General features: G+C 56.2%; 1 protein-coding gene across 1 annotated transcript; it reads right to left on the bottom strand.

The window, feature by feature from the left end:
* Positions 1-275: 275 nt before the first annotated feature.
* ENDOU (endonuclease, poly(U) specific) lies at positions 276-8528 on the bottom strand. Its single transcript, XM_069879471.1, has 9 exons — positions 8326-8528; positions 3874-4008; positions 3650-3685; positions 2789-2960; positions 2197-2396; positions 1818-1931; positions 1630-1736; positions 861-1003; positions 276-445 (listed from the first exon to the last, which is right to left on the bottom strand). Exons 1-9 carry the CDS (start codon positions 8381-8383, stop codon positions 331-333), a joined length of 1080 nt encoding a protein of 359 aa, XP_069735572.1. The 5' UTR covers positions 8384-8528; the 3' UTR covers positions 276-330.
* Positions 8529-9612: the final 1084 nt, after the last annotated feature.

The raw sequence follows: 9612 nt of genomic DNA on the forward strand, positions 1-9612 counted from the left end.
GGGAACACGACATTCGATGGGACTAGGGGGCTTGGGGGGTGGCAAAACTGCTGTCTCCATCCTCTTGATGTCTCCATCCTCTCGTTGTCTCCATCCTCTCGTTGTCTCCATCCTCTCGTTGTCTCCATCCTCTCGTTGTCTCCATCCTCTTGCTGTCTCCATCCCTTTGCTGTCCCCACGCAGGGCATGGCCACCACCTTCTTCCCAGCTCCTTCCAGCTGGTCCTGCAGCATCGCCGCCTGCCTCCCACTGCAGGACCAGTCCTGCCCAGTGCCGTGGGGCAGCCCAGAGCCCCAGTGCGGGTCCGTGGTCACCCCCCTGCTCCCGGCCTCAGGGTGAGATCACGTAGGCGGTGGCGATGTACTTCTTGCCGTTTCCGTAGGTGGACTTGGTCCAGGTGTAGGTCTGGATGCTGAGGCTGTAGCCGCCCAGGCTCAGGTGACATCTGTGGGAACACAGTCTGTGTCGTAGCCCGGCTCCATCCCTGAGCCCTGCGATCGCATCTCCAGGGTGTTCTTGGTGTCCCCACACCAGCCCTGCTCCATCCCTGAGCATCTCCAGGGTGTTCTTGGTGTCCCCACACCAGCCCTGCTCCACCCCTGAGTATCTCCAGAGTGTTTTTGGTGTCCCCACACAATCCTGCTCCATCCCTGAGCCCTGAAATTGCATCTCCATCCCCATCTCCATCCCCATCTTCACCTCCACCTCCATCTCCATCTCCATCATCTCCATCTCCGCTCCATCCCCATCCCTCCCCATCAGTGATGCTCAGGAGCTGACCCAGCTGCTGATGGAGCTCAGGAGGACCCTGCTGGCTCCATGGACAGAGGACAGACAGACGGATGCAGACAGGTACTTACGCCCTCCCGGGACGCGCGATGAAGCACAACGTGTAGAGGCCAAACTCAAACTCGGGGCTGCAGCCGATGAAGGCAGAACCCACCTCCTTGTAGAATCCATCCCAGCTGAACTGCAGCCCCAGCACATCAGGGTAGGTGTCCCACTAGAGAAAAGGGGGAAGGATCAGATCCTCAGCTCCACGTGGCTCTGGGTGCAGCAGGGCAGGGAATTCCAGTAAAGCCCATCTACATATGGGCATCCTCATACTGGATTTTAGCTCATCCCCAACAGATTTCTACTGGTCTGAGGGGCCACCAGCCAGAGCTCCCCAACCTCAAATCTCTGGGAGCCCATTGCGACCATCACAAGGTCTTTTCTGGACCTTCCCACCTTGCCTCCCTCCCAGGCTCCGCACGGGGCTGATAGAAGGGAGGTGGCAGGACAAGCATCTCCGATGTTTCTGATTTGCCCCCTTTGGATCGTGGTTTATTTGGGACTCTGCGGCTGGTGCAGCACTGCTGGCCACAGAACCTCACTTGCTGGCCACGGAACCCCACTTTCTGGCCACACAACCTCATTTTCTGGCCACACAACCTCACTTGCTGGCCACAGAATCCACTTGCTGGCCACAGGACCCCACTTGCTGGCCACAGGAGCCCACTTGGTGGCCACAGAATCCACTTGGTGGCCACAGGACCCCACTTGGTGGCCACAGGACCCACTTGGTGGCCACAGGACGCCACTTGGTGGCCACAGGACCCCACTTGGTGGCCACAGGACCTCACTTACCGGCCCGTTGAAGTTGTGGCTGAAGTAGTTGACGACACCCTTCTTCTCAAGGAGGTAGAAGCGAATCCAGTTGTGAAAACCAGACACTTTCCCTTTTTTCACCTCCCCTAAACACAAACGAGACCCCGGGGTGAGCGCCCCTGCCCAGTGCCACCCAGGACCCCCTGTCCCGCTGGCGTGGGCTCTACCTGAGAAGACATGCTCGAAGCCACTGGAGTCCTGCTCACCAGCACCTCGGGAGTAAAGGCCAAACCACATCTCCTTCAAATCAGCGAGGAACTCCTGCTCGGAGCTGTAGCGATCTGTGGGAAAGGTGGCGTGGAGAGGTGGGAGCAACGTCCTGAGATGGGAGCACTGGGAGAGCCCGAGCCGGGGCTCCCAAATATCCCCGACCCAGTCCTCTCTCTTAGGAGCATCTCAGCTTATGCCCCATGTCCTGGAAGCTCTGGAGAGCCCCTTTCTTCGCTCTTTCACTCTCCCAGGTCACCTCCCACACATCTAGGGGTTTCCATTTGGATGCCCAAGACCCCCCATTCCCCCTGGTCACACACATTGCTCCATACTCACTTTTTTTGTAGAGGAAAGCAAAGAGCTTCTTCATGAGCTCCGTTTTCATCACCTCCTTGAGGAAGTTGTCCTGCTCCCTCAGCTCCTCCGCTGTCACATCCTCCTCCCTGCCAGTCACCCTCTGGTAGTTGTCCAGCAGTTTAATGAAGCTGGCGTAGGTGGGTTTGGAGAAGAGCTCCTCGTTGACGTATTTGTAGAGCCTAGGAGAGAGCGGGGAATCATAGAATCATAGAATCACCAGGTTGGAAAAGACCCACTGGATCATCGAGTCCAACCATTCCCATCAGTCACTAACCCATGTCCCTCAGCACCTCGTCCACCCGGCCCTTAAACCCCTCCAGGGAAGGGGACTCAACCCCCTCCCTGGGCAGCCTCTGCTGTTTTGCTTGGCCACCTGGGCTCCTGCTGGCTCCTGTTCAACCAACACCCCCAGGTCCTTCTCCTCCAGGCAGCTCTCCAGCCAGACTTTTAGTCTGGAGCTGCATAGGGAAGTGAAGGAACCCTCCAAACCCGGCCCTGCGACCCTGGCTGGCTGGCTGGTCTCTGCCAGGGTGGCCCCTGGCCACCTCACGAGGATGCTCTGCACACTCACGGCTGTGGGGATCGGTCCTCCTGGTCACCCGTCTCATCGGGGGAGGCCTGGTACTGGGGGTTAAGGACGATGTCAGTTGGCCGGGCTTTGTTGTGATCTGCCTTGTAAAGCTGCTCCGAAACGTGGAGGAGCTCCTCGTCGGTGATGGCATCTCGGCTGCTGGAGAAGCCGTCTGCAAGGAGAGGGAGGTGAGAGGCTGGCGAGAGCTCCCAGGGCTGCAGGTGAGCTGCCCACAGAGAAGTGAGGGTGATGCAGGAGCTGCTGCTGCAGCATCACTGCATGGGTGTCACAATCCTGGGGCACCGGGAGGGTTGGATGCTCAGCAGAGCAGGTTACGGGGTGCAGGGATGTCAAGGGGGGCTCTAACGTGCACTAAGCACACCCCCTGGGGACAAGAGGTGGCTGCCACAGGGCTGCAGCCTTTCATTAAACACTGGATGAGCTGGGAAGCATCAGTCCCTGTCTCCTAGGTGTGACACTGCTCCTTGCAACACCCCTGCTGGGACCAGCAGCCTCTTCATCTCCCACATTTTAGGTGTGTGGTGACCAGGGGGTGCAAACAGGAGCTCCCTCCTGCCCCTGGCTGCTCTGTGCCTGCTTCGTCCACCTCTGGAGAGGGGAGATGATGGTGCTGGCAGGCAGAGAGATGATGCTGGAGCTCTGGCTGCGCCGTCTGCTCAGCAACGACACGCAGTGGCTCGGAGCAGCCAGCGATGGGGCAGATGGACACGGCCAGAAACCTGTGTGACACCTCCAAGTCATTGACTCCCAAGAGTTCCAGGTGAGTGAGTTGCCCTGAGGTGCGTGGGGGGAAGCCAAGGTGCTGGTTTATTGCCCTCGCCCAGAAGCCGAGCTACTCACCGCGGGTGCGAGCTGTCTCCTCAAACCATTCTCCACCTGCACGGAGCAGAAAGGAAAAGGAGATCAGAGGGATAGAGATAGGGGCTGGGGGCTTCCCAGGACCACGCACACAAACGCAGGGGGACACACTCACAACCAAGCCCCCTACACCCCAAAACTGGGCTCTGGCAGCCTCAGGGTGGGGAGCAGCCCCTCAAACCCCTCTGTTATCCAGGGATGCTCACCGGGTTGGCAGCGCCTGTAGTAATCCTCGCAGCAGTTGTGGTACCTCTCGCACTCAGGGCTGCAGTGGCACTCGTCCTCCTCGCTGTAGGGTTCCTCGCAACGTCCCTCGCAGGAGTCAGGGGCCACGTACAGGTCTTGAATCATAGAATCACCAGGTTGGAAAAGACCCACTGGATCATCGAGTCCAACCATTCCCATCAATCACTAACCCATGGCCCTCAGCACCTCGTCCACCCGTCCCTTAAACCCCTCCAGGGAAGGGGACTCAACCCCCTCCCTGGGCAGCCTCTGCCAGGGACCAATGACCCTTTCCAGGAAAAATTTTTTCCTGATGTCCAGCCTGACCCTCCCCTGGTGGAGCTTGAGGCCATTCCCTCTCGTCCTGTCCCCTGTCCCTTGGGAGAAGAGCCCAGCTCCCTCCTCTCCACAACCTCCTCTCAGGGAGTTGGAGAGAGCAATGAGGTCTCCAAAAAAGAAGAAAAGAGAGAAACAACAACGTGGCCCTCAGGAGGAACCCACCACCCTGCCCCAACCAGCCCATGACCTGGGAGCATCCTTCCCTGTGCCCACGCTGCCCTCCTGGGAGAACCTGAAGGACCAGATCCTTCCCTGGAGCTATTTGGGATCATTTGTCAGCATTTAGAGGTGGCATTTCAACCAGCTGAATCCTCAGGATGCAGGTTGCGTGGGTCACTCCTCTTTGGCCAGGTCCATCCACCACATCAGGGCCACTTCCCACCAGGAAACACGTTCTTGGCTTCCCAACAATTCTGATTCACCCTTTGAGTGCCAGGATGGGCAGGAATGCCCTGGATCCAGCTGCCTGCTGGCCGGAGGAGGAGTGACACATCCCAGACACCCTGATTTGCAACCCAGCTGCCACTCAGTTCTGCAGCTCTGAGAAAACTGGGAACTCCTTCCCGAGCTGCCTCTAGGATAAAGGTTTCGCTGAGCACGTGCTTTACGACACGTGGCAGCAAAGCTAAGAGCAACTCAAGCTGTGCTCTGAGCAGTGAACGTGCCACGTCTCAGAAGGACAATGGACCATTGCCATCAAGAAAAGAGGGACTGTAGGTGACCAAGGTGATGGTGAACAAGGTTTATACTAGAAGACTAGGTGCTTCAGGAAGGTGGTTTTCCCTCTGTGCTGCCCATCAGCTCCTGATGGGAAGAATGAGACAGCAGTGAGCCCAGCCATGGCTTTCATAGAGTCATAGAATCATAGAATCACCAGGTTGGAAAAGACCCATCGGATCATCGAGTCCAACCATTCCCATCGATCACTAAACCATGTCCTCATGTTCTCAGCATCCTGGAGAAGAGAGGGTTCCGGGGAGACCTTAGAGCATCTTCTGGTACTGAAAGGGGCTCCAGGAAAACTAGGGAGAGGGAATGGTTTTGAGCTGAAGGAAGGGAGATTGAGATGAGATTTTAGGAAGAAACATTTCGGTAAACGACAGGATGACAGAGCAATGTGGGTGCAGAGAGAAGGCAGCAAGCATGACACTGGGAGGTCACTCTCTTCATTGCTGCATCAGGATTTGCCCTGAGGACACGTTTCAGCTGCTGGAGTTCAAGGCAGGCAACCCAGAGATGTTTAGGATGTTGCGTGATTGCAGGTTTGCAGGGAAAAGCACCACCCTTTTCCTCCAGGGATCACTGGCAGCTTGGCTGGGACACGGCTGCTCCTTGGAGATGGGAGCCTTCCCGGATGGATTAAAGGCATCATTGGCCACAAAGCCCATCCAGATCCAACCTCTGCCATGGGCAGGGACACCTCCCATGGGATCAGGGTCTCTAAGCCCCATCCAACCTGGCCTTGAACCCCTCCAGGGATGGGGCAGCCACCACTGCTCTGGGCAACCTGGGCCAGGGCCTCCCCACCCTCATTGTGAAGAATTTCTTCCCAATGTCTAATCTAAATCTTCCCCCTTCCAATTTAAAGCCATTCCCCCTCATCCTATGACTCCATGCTCTTGTAAAAAGCCCCTCCTCAGCTTTCCTGGAGCCTCTTTCAGCACTGGAAGCTGCTCTAAGTTCTCCCTGGAGCCTTCTCTTCTCCAGGCTGAACAACCTCAACTCTCTCAGCTTGACCTCGTTGCAGACGTTCTCCAGCCCTCAGATCATCTCCGTGGCCTCCTCTGGACCAGTTCCAACAGCTCCATCTCCTTCTTATGTTGGGGATTCCAGAACTGGACACGGGACTTGAGGTGGGATCTCATGAGAGTGGAGCAGAGGCGCAAAATCCCCCTCCCTTCTTGCTCCCCCAGCAGCAACCCAAGTTGGGGTAAGTCAGTCATCCTGAATCATGCATCCAAGCTCATTTTCCAGCGGGATTGCTGGTGGGGTTGTGCAAGGCAGGAGCTGCCCACACATCAGTCACTGCTGAGACGTCCTGCTCCCGGGGGCACGTGCTGCCAAGCGTGTCGCAGCACAGCGCCAATACCGGGGTGCGCGGTGACTCACGGGGAGCTCAGCATCGCCCCATTTCTCAACTGGGGGGTGCTGAGGTTTCTCCCCACCTGGGGAGTGTGAGCAGGGCAGGAGGAACAGCTACACGAGGGTGCTCATCCCCCTTCACCCAGGCAGGATCCTACAGAGCAGCTGGCTACTCGCGGTGGTCAAGTTTGGAGAGGTTGCTGATGCTTCTGGGGAAAGAATCGTTTGGAGGGGGCTCTAAGCAACCAGATCTGGTCGAAGATGTCCCTGCTTCTGCAGCGGGTCTGGGCCAGGTGACCTGTAAATGTCCCTTCCAACCGAAATGAAGGTGTCGCTGCCCATGGCAGAGGGGTTGGACCAGATGGGCTGTAAAGGTCCCTTCCAACTCAAAGCGTTCCATGATTCTATAAGGTCTTCTGGGAGAACTGGCAACACTGGAGTCAAGGGACGGTGGCTGGAGCAGCTCATCCACACTCCTCAGTCAATATTTGATCCATCTGGTACGTATTTTCTGGCTGCACACAGCCAAAACCTTTATTCTTTTTTATTTTTAGTCCTTCAGCAGCTCCACCCCTCCCTGAGCACAGCCTTTTGGACAAGAACAAACTCGTTTTCATTGTTGCCAGGAGAGTTTTTGACCAAGAAAACGTGGCTCTTTCCTCAGCAGCTCCATCCACCGAGGTGGGGGAAGGTGTCCAAGAGATGACGGAGCCCTCCCAGTGGCTCCCAGCTCAGTCCAGTCCATGAACGTGATTTACATCCCTGGCCTGACTCAAGACTCGATGATCCGGTGCGTCTCTTCCAACCTGGTGATTCTATGATTCTATGACTCTAAGACCTCGCTGCATGGTGCAAACACAGACCAAAGACCAACCCTGCCTCTAAAAGGGCCCACTTGAAGGGCAAATTAACTTGCCACAGAAGAGCTATTGATGGCCTGAGCTCCCCAAATATTTAGTTACTTGATCCTGGCCCCTAAAACCACCCTGTCTGTGAGATAATGAGGCAGAACCTCCCGCCACGGTCCCACCAGCTCAGGATAAGCAAGGCTATTCCACGGTGGAGGTGTTACAGCTCAGACAGGTCCATCAAGGTGATGCTCTGATAGCTCTGGTCCACACCAAGGACAGACCACAAGCTGCCCAGCTTCCCAGCCCTGGTAAACCCAGGTATTCCTTGAATTAAGAATAATTCAGCACTTGCTCTCAATAAGTTGAGACCATGGTGAGTCCTCCTGCTTTCAGGGTAACCCAACATCTGGTTTGCAGCAGCAGAAGCTCCTCTTCTGCGCTGACCTTGCAAAACTCCTCGCCAATAATCCTGAGAGGAGTCATCTGCTTCTGAAACATCAGGAGGTGGCAGAGGTGACAAACTTCTTGCAACTACAGCTCACATTTTATGCAAGAAGTTGGCAACCAGGGCACTGAGTCACATACAGGTTCCTCGTCAACCAGGAGCCAAAACCTGATACCACCTGCCTTAAAGACAGGGCTCTACCATCTCTCCAAGCCTGTCTCCTCTCAGAACCACCTCAGCGGAGTTGTGGAGGGCGAAACACCTGAGTTCACGTTGCATTTCCCATTGCATCTGACTGGCCTCTCCGCTCACCTCCAGTGGCCACGGGAGGGAGGGTGGATAAGGCATTAGAAAAATGTTTTGTCCTCCCCTAGCGCTGAAGGATGAAGGATCCAGAGGAACGTGAGCTTACATGATGAAAGCCCAAGATGTACCAGGAACATCCAGCTTTGCTGGACAAAGCTGAAGACCAGGGAAGGTCCCAACCCATTGAAGAGAAGGATAAATCACCTTCATCACCACCCAGAGCTTGAGGAAGCATGGAAACATCCCTCATCCTCTCCCCTGCGAAGCTCTGCTGGATGGAACCTCACAAGGAACCACTTGAGCTCCTGGTTTAGGGCACCAGCAGCTGCTTCCAGCCTATGGTTGGCCCCTTCCCATCGGATGCAGCGGCTGGTTTGGTCCCTCTGCCAAAGCAAAGCTGCAATACTCACTGCCAGACACGCAGCCCATGGCTATTACTGCCCCAACAAGGAGAATCCAGGTCTTCATCGCCCTGTGGATGGGAAGCCTGGGGGCTTCGGGGTGTCCTGGAGAGCAGGTTGGGAATGACGGTGCTTCCTGATGCTCCCTGTTATAGCTGAAGCCCCTGGGAGGGGAAGGAGGAGCCTGATGCCACTGAGAACTTCCCAGGTAGGCTGCACCCAAGCCTCATTATATATGCATTTCTTAATTATAGGCTTCCCAGAGTGGGAGGCGGGCTGGTAATTCCAGTATCCCGGTATTGCTCCACGCCTCACGTGCATGACCCCTGGGGGTGAGTGAGGAGCTTCCCAGTAGGGTCTTTGCCCACCCAGAGCCCAACAGGTTCGTTAGAGGCGCGAGGCGGTGATCAGCACCACAGCTCGGTCTCTTGGCGTGCCACACGCTTCCAGGCAACTGGTGCTAACTGGGAGCAACTGTCTGCTCCCCAGTTAATTGGAGGCAACGATCTCTCCTTCCTTAGCTGCTCTCTCTGGAGGTCGTGCTCCCCAATACGGCTTTGGTTGAAGCCTCCAGGTCCTCCAGCTGCACAAGGAAGCCCTGAGACACAACCACAAACCAAGCTTCAGCGCCGAGGCTACTCAGGGTGTAGGTATTGTGGGCTGTCCCGGTGTGGTTTTGCTCCCAAGGCAAGCCCGGAGCTGGTCCATCCTTACCCTGCATGGTGTTGTCCTTCTCCAGGGAGCTGCTACAGCCCCAGGTAACGCTGAGGGGGAGCTCAATCCATGCCTGGTGTAGTCACCAGCCTCTCTCCTGCCCACAAAGGCCACCCCAGGCTCAGTTCAGTGCATCCCAGTGTAGGATGTCTCGATACGGTGGGTGTTTTGGTGTATTGGACAGGAGAAACAGCTTTTCATGCTACCACAGCTTGGGGGAGACTGAGGTCCCTTTCGTTCCCGGAGTGCGTTTTATGTGCTGACAGAAAGAGAGTGACCAGAGTGGGACAGGTCAGCATCCATCCTGCCTCCAAAAGCATCTTCCTGCTTCCAAAGGGGCATTGCAATCATCCCTGAACCCATCTCCATCCATCACCTCCTCCGCCCAGTTCATCTGCTCACGGCGAGCACTCAAAACCACCTCAGGAGAACAAGCCAGACCACACCATCCTTCTGGAGAGTGGGTTAAAAACTGCTCTTTCCCCATTCTGGTTTGGAGAGCAGTGACCCAGGGTGAGCAGGAAGGAACCTGCTCGACCCATTCCTGCTGCTGGAAGATGTTGGGGAAGTTCAGCTCTTTTA

Source organism: Phaenicophaeus curvirostris, chromosome 38, assembly GCF_032191515.1.
Source record: "Phaenicophaeus curvirostris isolate KB17595 chromosome 38, BPBGC_Pcur_1.0, whole genome shotgun sequence".
Classification (NCBI taxonomy): Eukaryota; Metazoa; Chordata; class Aves; order Cuculiformes; family Cuculidae; genus Phaenicophaeus; species Phaenicophaeus curvirostris.